General features: G+C 42.7%; 1 protein-coding gene across 1 annotated transcript in view; it reads left to right on the top strand.

The window, feature by feature from the left end:
* The window catches only part of LOC137535002 (neurotrypsin-like), an 83,544-nt gene that overhangs the window by 5,319 nt on the left and 54,814 nt on the right, over positions 1–23,411 (top strand). The window contains exon 2 of the mRNA XM_068256764.1: positions 16,052–16,097. Coding sequence (XP_068112865.1) covers positions 16,052–16,097 — 46 coding nt within the window. The remainder of the gene's footprint in view (positions 1–16,051; positions 16,098–23,411) is intronic.

Raw genomic sequence — 23,411 nt, 5'->3', positions numbered from 1 at the left:
TCAACAACTGCTAACAGATTAAGTACATGGACTAGGCTACATAAATTACTATTTAAAACATGCTATGTCCCCTATTGGCCTCTGGTTTTTATGGGCTGTAATATTTATAGCAGCACATGGGTGATGTAAACATGTAAGTTTCATACCTTGACTGTCGTAACTTCTGCCAGGATTTCTATTTTGTTCCGTCTCCAGCCCAAGGTTACTATACTCAGTGTTTATAGACAAAGCAGCCGCATACTTTACTCAGAAGGCCATGCTACTTGATAATGGACGGGGACATTCAGCTCACAGAGTTTACAGTACAAAGAGAAATAACCCTGTACTAAATGACCCTGTCCTTCTCCATCATACAGGAAGGCTTCATTAAACAAATCAGCCAGCAGTGTATCTGCTACAGAGCACTGTTTTTGCTATCACATGAAAAGGTCAGGTAGTGAGGTGAACTGCTCTGAAGAGGGAATTGTGTTTTTTCTCAGTCTGTTTGAAGACTCAGTCCACTTCATAACTAACGCTGCATTGTATGATGCATTGGGGAGCTCAGTCATATAATACTGTCTTACAATTCTCAGGTCATTAGTAGTGAGGTAGAGGCCTCTGGGTCAGCTCACTTGCTGAAACAATGAATGGCCCTCTTCCTGTCACATCTTGTATTTAGTTTATACTATGGAGTTTATATCAGGAGTGGCCAGCAACTGTGCAAGGATCTATAGAAAGGAGACCGCCTTCTTGGATCTTAAGAAATACAGTCCTTCCTATGATCAGGCCTGTATCTACATCAAGGCCCTTGTTATGGGCGGCAATTCTGGGGGGTGGCATCCGGAAGCACAACTGGTATTTGCACCCCCTGTCCAGTTTCAGGAACCATGTGGAAGCTAGCTAATTAGCTAAAGCTAATATTAGGCTGCAGGGGGGGGGGGGGGGGGGCGTGGCTATCGAGACCATTGGTCTACTGTTGCCATGCAACAGATCAGGTGAATACCCCTTTTAACAGCCTTACCATCATGCGGTAGATGCACTCTGCACAGTAACAGGCTGCATTGTATATGCAGCCTATTGGCTGAAGCAAATCTTGATGAGCTGCACATCAGCTAATAAGTTTTGCATTTACTTCCCTGCTGTCACCACCCACAATTTGCTTGACTTTTGTAGCAACAGTATGCACCACTCGGCTGTAGCCAAAGGATGCATCTGTGTGAGCCTGGGCTCTGGGCTGTTGCCCTAGGAATTGAATCACGATCCCTACGGGTGACAGAAATAGTGCTTGTGTACGCATTTTATGACTGGTGATGATTAGAGAGAGCTTCTCTAGGACACAGTGACATGACTAGGATCTCTGCAAAGCACTGCAAAAGATGTCAGCACTATATATATAATATTATTATTATTATTATTAATAATAATATAGAGTTTATCTGACTGTAGAATATTTGCTGCTCATTTATTTCTCCTATCTTGTTACCAAAGCAGGATAGAGCATGGAAAGGAGACAATGGCCAATATGCAATTAACTTTTTCACCTGAGTTTTCTCCTAGGAGATAATTTTTCATCTTTTCTTTCAAATAGCTTTTCAGCAGTCTGCAATTATAAAAGTACCAATAAGTAGGTGTAAATGTACTATCAAAATTATTTTGAGTATTTTCATGTTTGCTGGTGACTTAAAGGGCATTTTAATGATAAGGTGGGAAAATATCACCTAGGAGAAAACTTAGGAGAAAATATGACTTGCATATGGCACACAAGGGGCCATATGCAATTAACTTTTTCTCCTGCATTTTCTCCAAGGAGATCATTTTTCATCATCTATTTAGAATAACTATTCAGCACTTTGCAATTGAAAAAGTACAAAAAAGTATTGGTAGGTGAAACCGCACTATCAAAACTATAGGCCAAATGCAATTCACTTTTTCCCCAAGTTTTCTTTTGATTATATTTTCATAACTTGTAAATAAAATGCCTTTTACACCGCCATCAAGCAAAATAATATTCAAAATAAATTTGACAGTACTTTTACACCTCCTTTTTGGTGCTTTTTCCATTGCAAAGTTCTAAAAAGGTAATTTATATTGAATGTGAAAAGTTATCTCGTGGTAGAAAAGGGGAGGAAAAGTGAATTGCATATGGTCTTATGTAAAGTATTTTCTTGATTTCTGGTGATTTAAAAGACATTTTGGCCCATATGCAATTACCTTTTTCTCCTGACTTTTCTCCTAGGTGATATTTTCAAGCTTGTCAAAATGTGTTTTAAACCCCCAGCAAGCATCAAAATACTCAAAATAATTTTGATAGTACTTTTCTCTTACTTTTTGGTACTTTTTACTTTGCAAATTACTAAAAACTTATTCTAAATTGAAGATAAAAAATGATCTCCTAAGAGAAAAGTCAGGTGAAAAAGTTAATTGCATATGGGCCCTTATGGGCAAGTTTGAAAATATCACTGGAGAAAAAGTTAATTGCATATGGCCCAGTGGCCCTTATTCAATTTATGTTTTCTCCTAAGTTATGTTTTCACATCTTCTCAATAAAGTGCCTTTTAAAGTGTACCAGAGAGGGGGGATTTCAAAAATGTATGCATACCTGGGGCTTCCTTGGGCTAGACCGCTCCAACACCCCCATCCTCCGCTACCTGCAGCATCTGCAACTGGTCCCGGTAAGTCGTCCAGTCTTCTCCCCGTCTCACTCCCTTGGGAGCATTCTGCAATACTACGGGAGTGCGATGGGGGAGCGCGCACAGCCATCCTGCGCAGTATGCCCCAGACCGGTGGACTTTCCGGGGCAATCTGCGGAGGCTGCAGGTGGTGTGGGAATGATCTGGCTGGACGATGTCCCAGGTATGTATACATTTTTTATATCACCCTGTCTCGGGTTTACTTTAAGCCACCAGCAAGCAAGAAAATGATGAAAATAATTTTGACAGTATTTTTCCACCTATTTGGTACTTTTTCAATTAAAGAGTCCTGAAAAATTATATTGGACAGAAGATGAAAAATTATCTACTAGCAGAAAAAAAAGGGAATTGTGTATGGCCCATTGTCCGGTTCCTAAGAGAAAAACAGGAAATATTCTACTGTCAGAGACCTCATGCATGGCCAAGCTAGGGTGTCTACTGTACACTCTACTAATATAACTGTACTGAAAATAGTATAATAAATTAAAGAGCTTATTTTTTACAGTCTTACTTTATAAATTATTTAGTCATGCTTTTCTCATTGTAACATCTTGAGGTGCATCTCTGTTTACTGGGGGCTCCAAAGCCAGTGAAGGTAATACTTTGCCTCCCAGAATGCTCAGGGAACAGAATTCTGCATAGCTAAACAGAATAGGCTGTGACAGCACTGGAAGAGCTAGGCTACATACTAATATACAGCAATATATAGATATAGGAAGTGTTTCTGGTTCTGAAACCAGGATAATAAACTCAATAGTGGGTGTCCTGAATAATAAACCACATTTTACTACATGTCTCAATGGTGCCTCTTTAATGATTGCGTCACATATAATATATTGGGACAAAGCAAGATGGAAATTTCATTTTAGTTTATGGCAGATAATTGTAAACAATTGAGGTTAGTTTGGTGGTCATGAAGGAACATGATGTGCTTGCATAATTGTTGTCAGGGACAATAAAGATTTGGCCTTTTATTTGACAACATATCATCTCTACTAAGTACACTATTCCCGAAGAGTGATAAAACAATCATGACCATTATATAAGCAAAGCAAGAAATGCTGACTCAGGGTGCCCATACATTACTCGATATTTAAATAATTTTATTGAATCGGAAGAGAATCCTTTTTGCAACATGACCACTGATTGATTGTACAATCGATTCCCATGCAAAATCGTTCAAATGGATCGATCAGGAATGGTGCAAAAATCTAGGCCACAAGGGCTTGATTGTGTGTGCAGCGGTAACAGCATTCGATATCACAACAACTGACTGACCCCCAGCCAGTGTCCCCCCAAGCATATAAGTGGCTACCCCAAGCCTGTGAGCAGTGTTTAAGCCTCGCCTATCTGCTGGCACGTCTCCTGGCCTTCTAAAGTGTCCACTGTTACTGTAAGCGCCTGTTCCAGGTGACACCGGCGCATGTTGTGCGGTCACTACACGTGGCTAGTCACATGGTACAGGCACTCGCAGTGACGCTGAACACTGGAGGAGGCCAGGAATCCTGCTGACAGAGAGGTAAGACTTCAACACTGAGCTCGGACACGGGGACACTTACACACGTGGAGGCAGCCCAACAGGTGGTGGCGGCAGAACAATAGATTTCATGCTGAAGACTATTGGAAAACACTGTGCAGTGTGAGGGCAGGCAGTAGATCTATCTACTGGTAAATCTGGCCATACATTGAGTAATGTATATCCATCTTAACCCACATTAACCTATGAGAACTAAGCTTTTTTGTCTGATTCCAGAAATGTGATCTGATGTCAGAAATAAGTGTCGTGTTTTATTTTATTTTCTCACACGGTCAAATGCATGGACATATATAAGCAAACCTGAAGTGAAAATAAGCTGATATGATTGTGTCTGTAGTCCTAACACTAAATAGGACACTGGAATCCTGGGTTGTCTCTAGACATAGGCAAACCAGGCAGATTGGTAGGTTGACACCTGTAGAAGGGGATACCACAGAGCTATTTAGTACACTGCGCTTTATGGAATTTGTGTTATCAACTGCTAGTTCCAGATTAAGGGAAAGATGGTAATTTTAACCCCTAAACAGGCATTGCTAGTATGCTATGCAAGCCTTATTCTTATACAATAATATGGCAGATGCTATCAATAATTACGCTCCAACTGTTTGTGTTGCAATTCTTTTTAATTTCCAGGACACTGTTCTGACCCATAAAGACCCAGGCTGCACATAAAGGAAAGGTTTATTAGATGGGTTCATTGAGTTTGGACCAGAGAGGAATATCTGGCCTAGTGATAATCTGTCTGTCCTTTATAGACTTATTTTGAAAAAATAATTCCTTCCTCAAGCTAAAAACATACTGGTTGGTTAAATGGATCCACCCAGGATAAAAAAATGACTTTAATGGACTCCATAAAGCTCTGCAGGGAAAGTGTCAGCGTTTATAGAAGTATGTCATTGGTATGTGACATGAACAGAGGACATATCCTCTGGACCGCCTATGTTTAGGGTCTTGCTGGGAAACGGTGAAGCCACATTTAGCACATCAAGTTGAGCAGGCAAAGTGCTGAGGCTTCATGGTAAGCAATAGCAGTCATACTACTAGTTTAATTTTTTAATCACACTTAAAGTCATTGGGATTCAGGTTTTTCTTAAGAGCCAGATACCTCTGGGTTCTGTAGAGCCTTCCCTTTCATCTCCCGGTGCCCTCGGTGCAGCGCTAGCTTACCCTCTTGAATCCCCCCGCCGGAAGTCTTCGGGCGCTGAGTCCTCCCGAAGACAGGCGGCTCTATACTGTGCATGTGTGAGTGCGCGAGAGACGGCGCTTGCACGTGCGTAGTATAGAGGGGTCCCATCTTCAGGAGAACTCAGGCTCCCGAAGCCTCCCTTTGGTGGCGGAGACAACAGTATTTGACCATATTGGTCCGAAAACTGCTACAGGGGAGCCAGTGCTACAACAGGGACCGGGAGAGGAGCAGGAATGCTTTATAGGACCAAGAGCCTTCCCTCTCCTTAGGTAAGTATCTGGCTTTTTTTTTTTTACCAAGTAGAGCTATAAAACAAATTTTAAGAAAGATTCTGTATTGTGTACCAATGTCTATATTTGGTGTATATCATTGTCTGTATTATGTACCCCATGTTTGTTTCTTAGGCTAGGCCTACACTAGCAGAGGCGGGACAAGGTCCTCCAGCACCCAAGGCTGAGACACCAAAGTGCGCCCCTCCATCCCTCCCACCCCAGCTGTCACACACTGATTGCTATTAGACTAAGAGGCGCCACAGGGCCCACAACCTCCCCAACACCTTCATCTCTAGTTATCTGGCTTGCAGTCACTGCTGTGTATCCCCTTTTCTTATTTCTTTCTGCTTCAAACACAATTAGGAATGACAGCTGAATGAATTGTGCTCCCCCTCCTACACTGCGCCCTGAGGCTGGAGCCTCTCCAGCCTATGCCTCGGCCCGGCCCTGCACACTAGGCACGGTTGCAGGACGGATGCTGCAGTCCAGGGTCAGGGGAAGTACCACCAGACTGCAAACTGATCTGTTTTCAAAAAATGTGCATCAGTTTTGCATCAGTTTCCGTTCAGTTTTTTACCCCAAAAAACGGACAGAAAACGTCTCTATGGGAGGGAAGGTAGTGGGAGGAGTTTTTGGGCCAATAATAAAGTTCAGGCTATCCGTTTTTACATCCGTTTTTGGTGCTATTTTGCCTGTGGAGATGGAGATGCGTTTTCCCATTGCTTTTCACTACCCATCCGTGTATCCGTGGTCCGTAAAAATGCAGCAATTCCGGACCTTCCGTTCAGGTTTTGAGAACAGGTCCCTGCAAACGCAGACGGATCCGTTTTTTTTCTTGGGTGAGGACGGCTGCTATTTTTAACATAAGTATCCGGGACTCGGATACGTTTCGGACCTAGTGTGGACTAGGCCTTACTCTGTATATATAGCCCAATGGAATATGTTGGTGCTTTATAAATCAATAATAATTTGTAATGGATTGCGGAGACAGCCGCCGCGCGGTCTGGCAGCGGGGCGGCTGTCTCCGCGTTCAGACCGGCGGTTTCTGCACAGCAGCATGCGTCTGGTTTGCCTGGGCCTTCTAGTGCACACAGATGGAGAGCTACGCGCGCGCGCTAGGAGGCAAGCCCTTTATGCCAGTAGGAGACAGTGTTGCCAACCGCCCATAAATTTACGGGCAGCCCGTAAATTTGTATACAAATTAAGCTGCCCGTGAATTCCGTAAGGAATTCAGCAGCGTCCGTAAAAGGGCGGCCAATCGGCCGCCCGCTCTGTTGCAGGACAGCAGCGCAGTGGAGGAAGAGCTGTGGGCAGCGGTGGAGAAGGGGGGCAATCTCCCGTCCCCTTCTCTCACCTTACTGCTCTCCCTCCCTCGCTGACTGTCCCCCTCCGACGAGTGACTGGCAGTGGCGATTGGCAGCGGGCGGGACTTACCTTCCGTCTCGCTCCTGCGCCGGAAATTCTGCTGCTCTGGTCTGGACCAGACCAGAGTAGCGGCAGATCATCCCGCGCCGGCGACGAGAGAAGACGCAGGTAAGTTCCGCTCGCTGCCGCCTGCCAAAGTGCCAGTCACTCGTCTACTGGGCACATATACATCTGGCTACATCTACTGGGCACATATAACCCTGGCTACAGCTACTGGGGACATATACCTCTGGCTACATCTACTGGGCACATATAACCCTGGCTACATCTACTGGGGACATATACATCTGGCTACATCTACTGGGGACATATACATCTGGCTACATCTACTGGGGACATATACATCTGGCTACATCTACTGGGCACATATACATCTGGCTACATCTACTGGGCACATATACATCTGGCTACATCTACTGGGCACATATATACCTCTGGCTACATCTACTGGGCACATATACATCTGGCTACATCTACTGGGCACATATAACCCTGGCTACATCTACTGGGCACATATAACCCTGGCTACATCTACTGGGCAGATATAACCCTGGCTACATCTACTAGGGACATATAACCCTGGCTACCCATGGGCACATATACCTCTGGCTACATCTACTGGGCACATATAACCCTGGCTACATCTACTGGGCACATATAATCCTGGCTACATCTACTGGGCACATATACCTCTGGCTACATCTACTGGGCACATATACATCTGGCTACATCTACTGGGCAGATATAACCCTGGCTACATCTACTGGGGACATATACATCTGGCTACATCTACTGGGGACATATACATCTGGCTACATCTACTGGGCACATATACATCTGGCTACATCTACTGGGCACATATAACCCTGGCTACATCTACTGGGCACATATAACCCTGGCTACATCTACTGGGCACATATAATCCTGGCTACATCTACTGGGCACATATACCCCCTGGCTACATCTACTGGGCACATATAACCCTGCCTACATATACTGGGGACATATACCTCTGGCTACATATACTGGGCACATATATCTGCTGGCTACATATACTGAGGACACTGGCTGTTTGCCATTATGTGCATTTACTGATGAAAAGCTGTCTGTTATGTGCATTTACTGGTGAAAAGCTGTCTCTTATTATGTGCATTCACTGGTGAAAAGCTGTCTCTTATTATGTGCATTTACTGGTGAAAAGCTGTCTCTTATGTTCATTTACTGGGGAAAAGATAGCTCTCATTAAGTGCATTTACTGGTGAAAAGCTTTCTCTCATTACGTGCATTTACTGGTGAAAAGCTGTCTCTCATTACGTGCATTTACTGGTGAAAAGCTGTCTCTCATTACGTGCATTCACTGGTGAAAAGCTGTCTGTCATTACGTGCATTTACTGGTGAAAGGCGGTCTCTTATGTGCATTTACTGGTGAAAAGCTGTCTGTCATTACGTGCATTTACTGGTAAAGGCGGTCTCATATGTGCATTTACTGGTGAAAAGCTGTCTGTCATTACGTGCATTTACTGGTGAAAGGCGGTCTCTTATGTGCATTTACTGGTGAAAAGCTGTCTGTCATTACGTGCATTTACTGGTGAGAGGCTGTCTCTTATGTGCATTTACTGGTGAAAAGCTGTCTGTCATTACGTGCATTTACTGGTGAAAGGCGGTCTCTTATGTGCATTTACTGGTGAAACGCTGTCTCTCATTATGTGCATTTACTTGCCATGCCCACTTTAGTCGCCGCAAATTTCCTCGAACATGTTGCCCCCTACCCATTTGACTGCCCCCTCATATGTGCCAGTCTAGAACCGGCCCTGTACCCCTGCCTACATATACTGGGCACATATACCCCTGGCTACCTGTTCTGGGGACATCTCTCCCCCTGGCTACCTGTTCTGGGGACATCTATACCCCTGGCCACCTATTCTGGGGACACCTATAGACCTGGGGCTACCTATTTTTGGGGAACCACTGCTGTCAGATTAAATGTATTTTGGAAGAACCTCTGCCAGATTACGTGGATTTTTGGTGAAATGCTGTAAGATTACATGTATTTTGGGGGAAGGGGGGGGAAACACTATGGCAGAGCTCAAACTTCCCTGGCAGACCTTTCACAGCAATATTAAAATCATGTATATTTGGCCCCACCCATGACCACGCCCACATTCTGTTGCGTGGCCACGCCCATTTTTTTCGGCGCGCCGCGCGGGTGTTTTGTCAGTAAAAAAAATCTTTTGTCAGTACATTTTTAGGTATTTGTCAGTAAAAAATAACGTGAAAGGTTGGCAACACTGGTAGGAGAGAGATCAGCTGATCAGGTCGATCAGCTGATCCCAGCGCGGTTACTGATTGGCTGAGTGGCGCAGGGCGGTGCGGAGGAGTGCTGCAGTATATATAGATCTTGCTGGTCAGTCTCTGGTTGTCTGCCATTGCGAATACTTACGTGTGAGCACTCAGACCTCAGTCAGATCCCACAGTGTGTTAGAACCAGGTGGACCTGGGAATTCACACTTAGCCAGATTACTGCTGTGTTATACTTTAGACCAGTTCCGGGGTGTTGAGACCAAGGACCTCACACCCAAGCTTATTATTATTATTATTTAGTATTTATATAGCGCTGACATATTACGCAGTGCTGTACAGTGTATATATATATATATATATATCTTGTCACTAACTGTCCCTCAAAGGAGCTCACAATCTAATCCCTACCATTGCCATATGTCTATATTATGTAGTGTAAGTACTGTAGTCTAGGGCCAATTTTTAGGGGGAGCCAATTAACTTATCCATATGTTTTTGGAATGTGGGAGGAAACCGGAGTGCCCGGAGGAAACCCACACAGACACGGAGAGAACATACAAACTCTTTGCAGATAGTGCCCTGGCTGGGATTCGAACCGGGGACCCAGCGCTGCAAGGCGAGAGAGCTAACCACTACGCCACCGTGCTGCCCAAGCTTAGGATAACTGTGTGTGCTGTGTTATACTTTAGACCAGTTCCGGGGTGTTGAGACCAAGGACCTCACACCCAAGCTTAGGATCACTGTGTCCTTGCTGTGTTATACTTTAGACCAGTTCCGGGGTGTTGAGACCAAGGACCTCACACCCAAGCTTAGGATCACTGTGTCATTACTGTGTTTTACTTTAGACCAGTTCCGGGGTGTTGAGACCAAGGACCTCACACCCAAGTTTAGGATTACTGTATCATTGCTGAGTTATTCTCTAGACTAGGTCCTGGGTGTCGAGACTCGAGACCAAGGACCTCACACCTCAGACTAGGACTGTGCTTTATATCTGTTATGACTATTTGCTCTGTCGACCTCTCTCTTGCTTTCTGATTCGGTACCTCTGCATATCTGCCTACCTGTTGCCAAACCCTGCCTGTACCCGGTTACCGAATCAGCCTTCTGTCTCTGTACCTTATCTGCTCGTGTGTTGCCGACCTGGCCTGCCCGACCCTCCAGGCTGTCACTCATCCCTTGAGTGCTCAGTCTATCTGTACTAGCTGTGACACTATTCCACCAAGTGTCAGTTAGCTATTTGGACTCCTGCTCCTCAGAGAGTTCGGCCTGCTAGCAGCCAGTGGCCTCTACTCCTCTGGAGTCCCCTGGCTGCAGTACAGTCTATTATCTGATCACCAAGTATCACTGGTTGCCAGGTTCTCTCTATTCCCTCTCTCAAGGAGATAGTCCCTGCACAGCCGAGGGTCACCTGCCCCTCAGGTGGTTCCTGGCCGAGCTGCCTGTGCCTCACGGGAGATAGCCTACAGTTACACCAAACACTTACATTTCATTAGGTGTCCAGAGGTTAGTCATACTTGTATTATTGGTGATTCTGCAGATCATCAATAATCAGATTCTCTCTGTGTGCTGACACCAATCGTTACATAATTGTAATGTAATAGGTTACATAATTGTAATGTAATAGGTTTTTAATTGTGTGAAACAGCAAAGTCCCCTTTATCAGACACTGGTGTGGATTGCCTGATGCTGGATATGTGTGTTTGCTGGTTGCTTGAGCAACCAGCCGAAAAAGCACCAACTTAGCCCCCACACGGCAGAATACGGCGGCTGGGGGCTCCGTAAGTAGTTTCTACCCTACAATGCCCTGCAAACCCTCTAAAGCATAGTCCCCGTTGTCTCCTCAGGCATGCCGGTTAGTTGAGACTTCCGGTTGCCTGAGTTCTGAATAAGAGGGACTTTGCTGAATTTCGTTTTTTGCACCAATCCCATCATAAAAATGCAAAGAAATGAAGAATAAAGCAGAAATTAAGATTCCCGTATGAAAATGTCTTTGCCATAGATAGCTTCATTTTTTTATTTTCAGATCTTCAAACCTTGAAGGTCTGATTTACTAAGGCTTGCCAAAGCTGAATAGCACTGAACCACCAAAATGATCCGACAGACCTGGCGTGGGTTTATGAAAATGTACTTCTACAAGGGGGCAAGCGTTTGCGCTTCTCACATGGAAGGTCATAGAAGGCCACACCGAAAAATAATTGAAATGGTTTATGCAGTCATGTGTAGAAATTCACACTGAGCAATAATGTACTAAATCCAAGAAAATACAATAGCATAACTACTATGTTGCTAACCTTTTAGCAGACTTGCAAACCATTGCCATCCAGTATAAAACAATCCTTTACAAATCCAGGTCGACAGTTTTGCTGGAACTTTTATGCAACATACACATGTGTGTTATCGTCATCAAACAATTGATAAAGATTGTGGCAGGCGGCAGTTTGCTAGTGATCACTGTACAGACGCTATGCTCAGCCCCATGCCCAGCAGTGTGACCTCTTTTATGGAGAACCAAAGAGGGTGAATGAATGAGCAGTGTTGAGATACCTTTGTGTAATCCCTCAATTTTTCTAGCCAATATAGAAGCAATTGTTTAGGTTGAGGAAAATCTAAAGTGTATACATCTTTTTTTTAGATTCTCTAGTATCTCTACCATTCAGCTGCCATAGTGAATGAAACCTTGACTGTTTAAAGATAGCTTCTGAAAGTCATTAGTGAACATATTACCAAATGCACATGGGAGAGTGGAACAGATGCAATGTTGAATGGGCAGCCTGCCAGAGGTCAAGAGGAAATTGATATAGGGCAAACAGTGCAAAGTTTTCAGATGTGCATTCAGGGAATTGGCATTACCCAGGCCATAATCTGGTTTACATACTGTAAATCAGTTTGCTAATCTCTAGTGGTTTTTACACATGGATACAGTGGTCCGCTGAAGAATGCACACGTTAAAATGTGTGAACTGCAATGGAGACTGGACATAGACATTTTAGCTACTTTCACTCTACATGCGGCGCATCGTGTTGCGGTACTCTCTCCTGTCGCAGCTCGTTGCTGGGGCATTGCAAGTCTATGGAGACTTACACACGAGTGTGAAGCGATGCAACGGAAGTAGTGAAATCGCTGCAAGCCCCCACAAACTCTGCAGTGCCATTGCCTCGTGATCTGTGCCTACCACATAGATCATTCAGCAATGCAAGTCTATGGTGATGCTGCAAGTGTAAATGATCGATCGTGGTAGCGGCATGGCGCGCATGTGCAAAGCTACAGTAATCGTCCAGTGGGGAATACGCCACTGAGCATGGGGTAGCACTACGCATATTACCTTGTCGGTGCACTAAACCGCAGAGTAAAATGGAGGACATGGGGCTTGATTCACTAAACTGTGATAACTCAAATAACACACCTTTTCAAAGATCACACCTTATCAAAGATATCACATCTTATCAAAGTTAACACACCTTATCAGAGTAGCACAGCGAGCGCTACGAACTCATGCCTGCTAATTGGCAATGGCACTCGTCCTGCCCTGAGCCCCTGCGGGTTCGTAGCGCTCACTATGCAACTCTGATAAGGTGTGTTCACTTTGATAAGGTGTGATATCTTTGATAAGGTGTGATATCTTTTCATAAGGTGTGATATCTTTTCATAAGGTGTGATATTTGAGTTATCACGGTTTAGTGAATCAAGCCCCTGGTGCGGTGCGATCGTCCTGCCCCCGACTCCTCAGCCCCAGGATGATTGCACCGCATATTGTGTGAAACTAGCCCAGGGCTGGGCAAACTTTGCGTGGCTCTGGCCGCATGCTGTGGACTGGGGGGTCGCATTTCTAACATTCCTTCCTCCTCCTCCATCTCTCCCTGCAGAGTTGCGAGCGGAAGGAAACCAAGGGTTAGCACTCACCTACTTGCCCCTTCCTGCGTCAAGTCTCCATGGCCACAGGGTGTCACATGACACGCCGTCTCACATGACGCCCTGTAGCCATGGAGACCCGACGCAGGAAGGCAAGTAGGTGAGTGTTAACCCTTGGTTTCCATTAGGCTCTGGACTCTGCGGGGAAGGTGGCAGTAGAAGAATCTACCTGCCTGCCATAGTTTGCACAGCGCTGAATTAGCCTAATACAAAACCTGCTGCAGCGAGTTAGTATGTGATCCGTTACACCGCAGTACTATTTTCAGGAGATCCGAAATCCATGCTTGATTTATTTTTCAACTGTCTATGTCAAAGACTCACCTCATTACACTGGAGCGCAGTTTAACCCCTTAATGACAACCAGACTTATAAAAAAAGCCTCTGAATGGCTCCAGGACATTTTTACAAGTCAAACAGTGCTGCTGCCACTGTGTGCGTGCACGTGCATGCTCCCGCGCATGCACATGCGTTCCCGTGCGCGAGCACGTGAAATTAGTGAGAAAAAAAACACCATAGAAAAAATACACCTTTATTTCCAAATAATATATTGTCACCATACTTTGTACTAGGGACAAATGTAATAACCATGACATATAGGCAGATAAAATGTGTGGGTGTTATGTACAGTAGCAGTGTTTATATTAAAACTATAGGGGATGAAATTGGAGAAATAGCATATTTTTTCCTTGTTTTTCCCTTTAAAATGCATAGAAAATAAAGTAATTACTGAAAACAAATATCAACCCAAAAAAGCCTAATTGGTGGTGAAAAAAACAAGATATAGATCATTTCATTGTGATTAGTAGTGATTAAACTATTGGCAAATGAAAGGGATGAGTACTGAAAATCGCTCTTGTTCGTTAGGGTAAAAAACCGCTTTGGGGTGAAGTGGTTAATATGTCACTGAGTATTTATCCAAATGTGGTTCTAATTAGAGGCATCTTAGAAGGTTGTTAACTGTCTTAGGGCTGGGGCCCACTAGAAATCGCACATCTTTCTCAAATGCTAGCATTTTTCAAGCGACCTTAACACCAAATAACTAGTACTTTATGGGACGATTTCATGGAATGTGATTTTGGGTCCTGCTTTCCTAGAATGAAATTACTCCGAAAATGTTAAAGGCAACATCATTGCGATTTTCACAAATCGCAATTGCTCCTCTGAAATCACTGCCATGGGCTTGCATTGCCCCAGTGCTTTTGGAATTATTGGCTATTCCTAGAAAGCAGAAAGCACTCTAGTAGACTGGTATATATTAGTACATGGCAAGGAAATGAACAGCGCTACTTAAAAACAGATAAGTGCCTACCTGCAAGAGAGTGCAAGCCCCACTTGTGGGATAAAATACACACCTAGCATACACATGACCTGTCTACCACTGGAGGATGTTGGTTTCCTGTAACATCTTGCATGCAACTTGTTAAGTACTCGTCCCTCCCACTGCGGAGAAGTCATCCTCATATGGGAGGGGACCTAACACTAACTAAATCCTAACCTATGTATATGCATAGCCTGGGTGCGGCCAATCAAGTAAAATCGAAAATTGCGCAAAAGGTGGATCAGCGCATCACCAGGCCGCCTCCGAATGGCCTCCAATCAGAGGTGCGCTGAGCCCCGCCCCCCCCCCCCCCCCCGAAACTGCAAACGCACCTTGAACCCAAACAGAAGCTCTGCATATACACCAAAAGCAAAGGATCAAGGATGACTTCTCCGTTGTGGGAGGGACGAGTACTTAACAAGTTGCATGCAAGCTGTTACAGGAAACCAACACCCTTCAGTGTTATACACCGAGCATGTGTATGCTAGGTGTGTATTTTATCCCACAAGTGGGGCTTGCACCTTCTTGCAGGTAGGCACTTATCTGTTTTTAAGTAGCGCTGTTCATTTCCTTGCCATGCACTAATTTAATTCATTTTTGGTCAGCTGCTCCCACTTAACAGCTTTGCTTTTGGTGTATATGCAGAGCCTCTGTTTGGGTTCAAGGTGCGTTTGCAGTTTCTGGGGGGGCTCAGCGCACCTCTGATTGGAGGCCATTCGGAGGTGGCCTGGTGATGCGCTGATCCACCTTTTGCGCAATTTTTGATTTTACTTGATTGACCACACCCAGGCTATGCATTTACATAGGTTAGGATTTAGTTAGTGTTAGGTCCCATCCCATATGAGGATGACTTCTCCGCAGTGGGAGGGACGAGTACTTAACAAGTTGCATGCAAGCTGTTACAGGAAACCAACATCCTTCAGTGGTAGACAGGTCATGTGTATGCTAGGTGTGTATTTTATCCCACAAGTAGGGCTTGCACTCTCTTGCAGGTAGGCACTTATCTGTTTTTAAGTAGCGCTGTGTTCATTTCTTTGCCATGTACTAATTTAATTCATTTTTGGTCAGCTGCTCCCACTTAACAGCTTTGCTTTTGGTGTATATGCAGAGCTTCTGTTTGGGTTCAAGGTGCGTTTGCAGTTTCTGGGGGGGCTCAGCGCACCTCTGATTGGAGGCCATTCAGAGGCAGACTGGTATATATGCCACTTCATAAAGTACACTACAGTATATAATTGTGCAAATTCTGTTTTGCTACAAAGTGATTGCTGTGTTTGTGCACTTTTTTATATTGTTCTGTTTTTGTAAACAAATACACTTTCAATAAAAAGTTAGAAAACACAAAAACTCAATATAAGGCTTTACTTACTTTAATTTCTAAGCTGATATACAGAACCTCTCTTACTGGCTTCTATTTTCTTTTTTGCAAATTCCTAGGATATTGTAAATTCCCTGCAAGCACAGAAGCACCTGCTACTAACAGGTAAGGACTTGAATGAACCCTGAGTCACTGCTTTGATTACAATTTTACAGCCTTGCATAGATGGGACCAAGATATTGCTAACAGTATTTAAACAGCTGCACCAAAGTATAGATCATAACAGAATTTAATTACGCAGAACAGGACTTTTATGGAGTCATGTAGAGCCACTTTTTCACACTAATCTGTAGCATGGGTATTTAACGAAAGTAATTATTTTTGAAATTAGAATCTGCTATTCATATGCGGTTTCCTAGTACTTCCAATTAAGGATAATTTCACACGGACAGCAAAACGGCTCATTTCCAGTGCCCTTCAGCCATCCGTTTATTGAGTGCCTTGTGGTTGCTCTGCAATGCTACTGAATGGGGGCATTTGTAACCACATGTGTATCAGTGGTTGACTGCATGTATTATTGGGTACAAAACATCTGGTGGGCGCTTCTGCCAATTCAGACATACATTGACCACTGAAGGGTTCTTACCCCTTTAGGACCAGTGCAAATTTCACCTGTCAGCCCTCCTCCCTTTTTTTGCCCATAACTTAATCACTACTAATCACAACAAAATGATCTGTATCTTGTTGGGTTTTTTTACACCAATTAGACTTTCTTTGCGAGCTACATTATGCTAAGAATTATTTTATGATAAATGCATTTAATTGGAATAATACGAAAAAAACAGAAAAAATCATTATTTCTCAGTTTTCGGCCATTATAGTTTTAAAATAACACGTTCTACTATAGATAAAACCCACACATTTGATTTGCCCATTTGTCCGGGTTATTACAACTTTTAAAATATTTCCTAGTACAATGTATGTTACACCACAGTCGATAGGCACCCTGGTGAGGGTATCCGTGTGCTAAGCTGATATGGCGCTGTAGTCCAGCAGCTCCCAAAGCATAGGTAGAAGAGATCAGCAGCACCACGTAGATGTATTCAAGCTCTTTATTGCATAAAGATAGCGCCCAGGGACAGCGACAGACGCTGTTTTGCGTAATGAGAGGACCTGATGGGGAACAGATATGTAAATCAGCAGCCGTTATCACAGCATGATTTAAAAAGTGTCATATCCCTAATGGCCAATCAGCACTTACCAACTTACCAAGTCAGGAGGACCTGATGGGAAACCTCAGCACTGTTATAACGTTACTCCCAATCTCCCAGAGGGCAATGCGAGAAGCGTACTGCCGAAAAACGGAACGAATGACGTCATGACGTCATCCGTTTCCATGCGTAAAAGCGTCCTAGCAATGCGTAAAAACGTACGCGTAAGATTCTCAACAGCGTGAGTGTGCCATAATAGATAACCACCCTTATAGATAGATCGTTGTATTAGATGTAAAGAATACAATAACAATAAAGAGACCCATCTGTTCCCCATAAGGTCCTCTCATTATGCTTTGCCCTGTGATTGGATATTCATGCTTTTTTGTATTGTGATGTTATCTGATTGCTCCATGTGACCCTATTGAAACTGTATATAAATGCCTTTGTGTTTGTTATCTCTTTTAAGTGAGCCTATACAGCTTGAGGAAGGAGCTTGTCTCCGAAACAGCGTCTGTCGCTGTCCCTGGGCGCTATCTTTAAGCAATAAAGAGCTTGAATACATCTACGTGGTGCTGCTGATCTCTTCTACCTAGTACAATGTATGGCGCCAATATTTTATTTGGAAATAAGGGTGCATTTTTTTCAGTTTTGCGTCCATCACTAATTAGAAGCCCATATATTTAAAAAAAAAAAAAAACAGTAATATCTTGACATACATATTAAATAAAGTTCAGTCCCTAAGGTAACAATTTATGTATCTTTTGTATGTCAATTTTTTTTGTGTGGGAGGGAAATAGTTAATTTTAGATGTAAGTGTTGGTATTTTTATTAAATAAAATATATTTAGGTGTAATTTTACGATTTGGCCACAAGATGTCCTCGCGCTTAATTTCCGATTCGCGTACGTAAGTACGTGAATAGGAAGTAATGCGTGGCACTGTAGCAACATAACGCAGGCATCTCATAGATTAATAAATGGGAACTGTGTTCCCATTCATTTATCTCCCCGCTAATGGGCAGTGACAGGAGCACGCGGGAGCGAGCGGCGGCTGCCGCCACTGGAGACAAATATTCATGGCCCTGGGACTTTAAGCGAAGTTTTCTCAGGCCGTGATTATACTGCACCTGGTGCAGTAAGTGGTTAATGGGATTTCTATACAGCAGGAGATGGTGTCAGCATTTCACAAGGCAGGCTGCGTCTGATTGACTAACTGCATGGATGTGCAGAGCCTAAATTTAAAGAGAATCTGTACTGTCCGATGTGTACTATAAAAAAACATACCAATCGAGTCACTGTGATCTCCTGGATCCCTCTTTGCCATTTCTGCCACTCCCCGCCACGATCCTGGCTTGTCATCGCCAGTGCTTACAAACAAAAAACACGGGCGCTAACCAGGAAGTGATGTTTGTGTGTGTATATATATATATATATATATATATATATATATATATATATATATATATATATATATATTCACATACATACATTCACTAATATATATGTATGTATGTATGTATGTATGTATATGTATATGTATATATATATATATACACATATACACATATACACATATACCTACATACATACATACATACACTAATATGTGTGTGTGTATATATATATATATATATATATATATATATATATATATATATACACACACTCACACACACACACTCTCACACACACACACTCTCACACACACACACACTCTCACACACACACACACACACACACACTCTCACGCACACACACACTCTCACGCACACACACACACACTCACACACACACACACTCACACACACATACATACTTGTATCGATTACAACAGGGGCAGCCCATTCCTCCTTGGGTCGACAAAGCTTGACAAAGAAAAGAAGATTAGATATATTACAGAGATAGTGCAAATAGAAAAGACTGCAGTAATCCAGACCATATTAGAACAGGTATAGGAACTTATAGGATAGAAGAAATAAGACTTGCATTCAAAACAGAGTCAACAAAATGGAGGTTGTTGGCTTCCAAAAACAGTTTGCATGCAGAGTGTTCCATACTAGACTCTTCCACCGCATTGATGTATACTAATGAAAGAGACCCTAACCTCTAATTAACAAAAAACATAGTATTAACCTGAGGGCAGCTGGCCAGAAGAAGCACTGCCACCTCCTCTTGCTATATAGAAATGTAAGCTTACTTACTAGCTAGCTGCATCCATGTGCTATTTTAGTTTGCATTCCGTTTTAATTTGAGTTTCGGGTTTAGTGCATAGTTTGCATCTGTTTTCAATACAAGGTGTGTATTTAGCCTCTAGGGGGCTCTGCACGCCTCTGTTGGTAGTCATTTCAGTTGCAGCCTGATTAGGAGGCCAATTTTTCCATGCATAAATGGGAAAACCGCAGGGCCTGGACAAAGCAGGCAATGTGGGCACCGCCATAGGTGCCTATCGAAATATCGGCATTGAGCTGTAATTTGGGCGCCCGATAAATATTTGGGGCACCCAAATTATGGCTCAATGCAATCGCACATCCCAAAAAAACATACAGATAAGCTAATTGGCTTCTCCCTAAAATTGGCCCTAGACTATGATACATGCACTACATGATACATACATAGACATATGGTAGGGATTAGATTGTGAGCCCTTCTGAGGGACAGTTAATGGCTAGACAATATACTCTGTACAGCGCTGCGTAATATGTCGGTGCTATATAAATACCTAAATAAATAAATTAAAAATCCTGACAGCATTAACTTAGAGCCTTACAATACATCTGTATACTTTAAAGGGGCACTACAGCAAAAAAACTGTAACATTTTAAATATGTGCAAACATATACAAATAAGAAGTACATTTTTTTCCAGAGTTAAATGAGCCATAAATTACTTTTCTCCTATAATGCTGTCACTTACAGTAGGTAGTAGAAATCTGACAGAAGTGACAGGTTTTGGACTAGTCCATCTCTTCATAGGGGATTCTCAGCAAGGTTTTTATTTTTTATAAACATATTACCTAAAAAGGATTTAAACAATGATGCTGGCCAGCTTCCCTGCTCGCTACACAGTTTTTGGGCAGTTGGACAGAGTAACTGCCATTCACTTAGTGCTTTTGAAAATAAATAAATCCCTGAGAATCCCCTATGAAGAGATGGGCTAGTTCAAAACCTGTCACTTCTGTCAAAATGCTACTGCCTACTGTAAGTGACAGCAACATAGGAGAAAAGTAACATATGGCTCATTTTACTCTGGAAAAAAATGTACTTCTTATTTGTCTATGTCTGTACATATTTTAAATTTAAGTTTTTCGCTGTAGTGCCCCTTTAATAAACAGAGCTCAAATGACATGTATAACACCAATGAAGTGAATAAAGAATATCTCATTAGAAGCCATTCCATGAGAATGACAAGGCATTATAGCAGGATTATGAAGAAACGTTCATACTAGTCTTCTCTGTAAATTTAAAATAATTAAATATATATATATATATATATATATATATATATATATATATATATATATATATATATATAATATTTATATATATATATATAATATTTATATATATATATATATATATATATATATTTATATATATATTTTTATATATATATATATATATATATATATATATATATATATATATATATATTTTATATAGATATTTATATATATATATATATATATATATATATATATCTCTTGTATAACTAATGAAAAACTGTTTTATGGGCGTGCCAACAGGCAGACTGAGAGTAGTAAGTTATGTATTGTAATTTGTTCACCACTTGGGCACTGTTACATCTAAAAGTGAAACAGAGTAACCAATAATAATAATAATAATAACCAAGCAGCTCGGGGTATCCCAAATGACCAGAAAAGTACCTTCTGTTTTAATAAGGCAAATCACATCTAACTGTAAAATATAATGAAATTGGGGAAGAAAATGTGACCAGCTATAAAGCATGGTTTCAGGGATTTGCCCTTGTGCAGCATTTAACAACTCATAATAAGTCTCTATAATGCTTCCAGCAGTTTATATTGACCCTTTCCAATCTTATGTTGGACTATGTCCAATGTTGACCTTTTTCTCCATAGTTCCGACAGAAAAAATCTGGCACTGCGGTCTCTTCTTTAGATCTAAGTCTTGAACTAAGTCCAACTCTCTGATCACCGCCGGCCCCATACTGCACCATGTAATATAAATATTACGTGTGCACATTTGGACTTGCTGCATGGGCACCACTGCTGGAACTGGTCTGGCACGGGGTCCCCCTATGTGATTCAAAGTGCCTGACAAAGTCTGACACTTTGATCCCCTCCAGTACCACACAGCATGGCGTAATATGTTGGCGCTTTATAAATACAATAAATAATAATAATAATAATAATAATAATAAAAATAATTATGCTGGCACCAGTGCAAGGAGGCGCCCAACTAAAGCGCAGGAGCTGTTCTGGCCCTGCCTCCTTCCCATGATGCCAGGCCACCTGCTCACTTTGAGGTACACACCCTCCAGATCACCGCTGCCACTGAAATTTTGCAATCACTGGTTCTAGATACAATGGGGCTTAATCTAGCTACAATGGAGTTCTGGAGCAAAAGTAACCTGGGGCCCCCCTAACGCGCACCCCTCCCCCCCAGCAGAGTAGTCAGATGTGTCGTTAACACTGCGGGGGGGGGGGGGGGGGGAGAAGGGGTTTGAGGCAGTGGTGGCAGACACTTGGTTGCCCCCTGTGGGTGCTGGGGCTCTGGGGCAATTGCCCCCTTTGCCCATATGGTAGCGCCGGACCTGCTCCCCAGCACACTGGAAAAAAAGAGCTGGGGGGTGGTGATCGCAAAATAAAATTGGAATTGGTAAAGTTATATATGAGAGTAGCAGAGTTCATCTCCTTCATAATATGAGAATATGAAATCACTAATTCAGTATAGCTTAATATCCTGCAAACATTTCTGCTGTGCATTGTAGCATCCTAGTCATCAGAATTTCCCTCATCAGTTAAAAGTCCTCCTAGGCTGTATGCTGTAATTGATTCCTGTTACCAGGAAGATTATTGTCAGCACAGACTGCACCGTAATGTACCGGGACATTATTACTGCTTTATATGACTTAGCTTAACTGGCAAGAAAGCACAACGCTAAGTCATTTGTCTCTGACTCTTCACTTGATTGATGCTCCGAGACTTCCTGAACTCTATTTGTAACCAGCAAGTCTGAGTCATGCCTTTTTATTTTCTGATCCATTTTATTTGTATTAGGTTAAAAGTCAGGTCTTTCTTCTAGATGTAAATGTAAGCTCCCATGAGAGCAATAAAGTAGCTGCCATTGCTGCCTTTATTATTTCTATTTTTTTTCTTTTTAGGTGTAGATAGTTGTTTGAGTATCATAATAATGCCAGGGTTCCACTACTTACAGTGCCAGTAGTAGTGTAGCAAATTATTGGTTCAGTTTAAGGAGGGTTAAAAAGTCGCAAATTACTTAAATTGTACTTTGAAAGTAAGTAAGAAGGTGTGCTGGATTTACCCTGAGTAGAAGAAGTACATTGTACTATGTTACCCACTCTGAGCACAGCCAACATACAACAAAACTAACAGGGATGCTCATCCGGATCCCGGGTACCAGGATTAACAACAATAACAATAATATGTATATAGCGCTTTTCTCCCTGGGGACTCAACGCGCTGTGACCCTGCATTATGCAGTCTCAAAGGCTAGGGAAAAGAGGTGCGTTTTTAGCCTTTTTTTTAAAGCTGTCCAGAGAAGGAGCCTCTCGTACTGATTGTGGAAGTGAGTTCCATAGAGTAGGGGCTGCATAGGAAAAGGCCCGAGCACCAAATGTTAAGTGTATCCTGGGAATAACCAGCTTCATCTTGTTGGCAGAGCGGATGGTGCGTGGAGGGGCATAAAGTTCCAATAGATCCGCTATGTATTTGGGTCCCATGTGGTGTAGAGCCTTGAATGTCAGCAGGCAGATCTTAAAACTGATTCTGCATTTTACTGGCAACCAGTGAAGATTTTGCAGTACTGGGGTGATGTGTGAGCTGCGGGGGGCATTGGCTAGGAGTCTGGCTGCAGCATTCTGTACTAGCTGTAAGGGGCGCAGAACTTTATCTGTAGATCCGATGAACAGGGCGTTGCAGTAATCTAGGCGGGAGGATACAAATGCGTGAACCAGGGCAGGTAGGTCTTCAGCTGAGATAAGGTGTTTGATTTTCGCTATATTTCTTAGATGGAAGAAGGAAGACTTGACGACAGCTGATACCTGCTG

Source organism: Hyperolius riggenbachi, chromosome 10, assembly GCF_040937935.1.
Source record: "Hyperolius riggenbachi isolate aHypRig1 chromosome 10, aHypRig1.pri, whole genome shotgun sequence".
Taxonomy (NCBI): domain Eukaryota; kingdom Metazoa; phylum Chordata; class Amphibia; order Anura; family Hyperoliidae; genus Hyperolius; species Hyperolius riggenbachi.
Note: the sequence above shows the minus strand (reverse complement) of the source record. Positions and strands in the feature narration are given on the sequence as shown.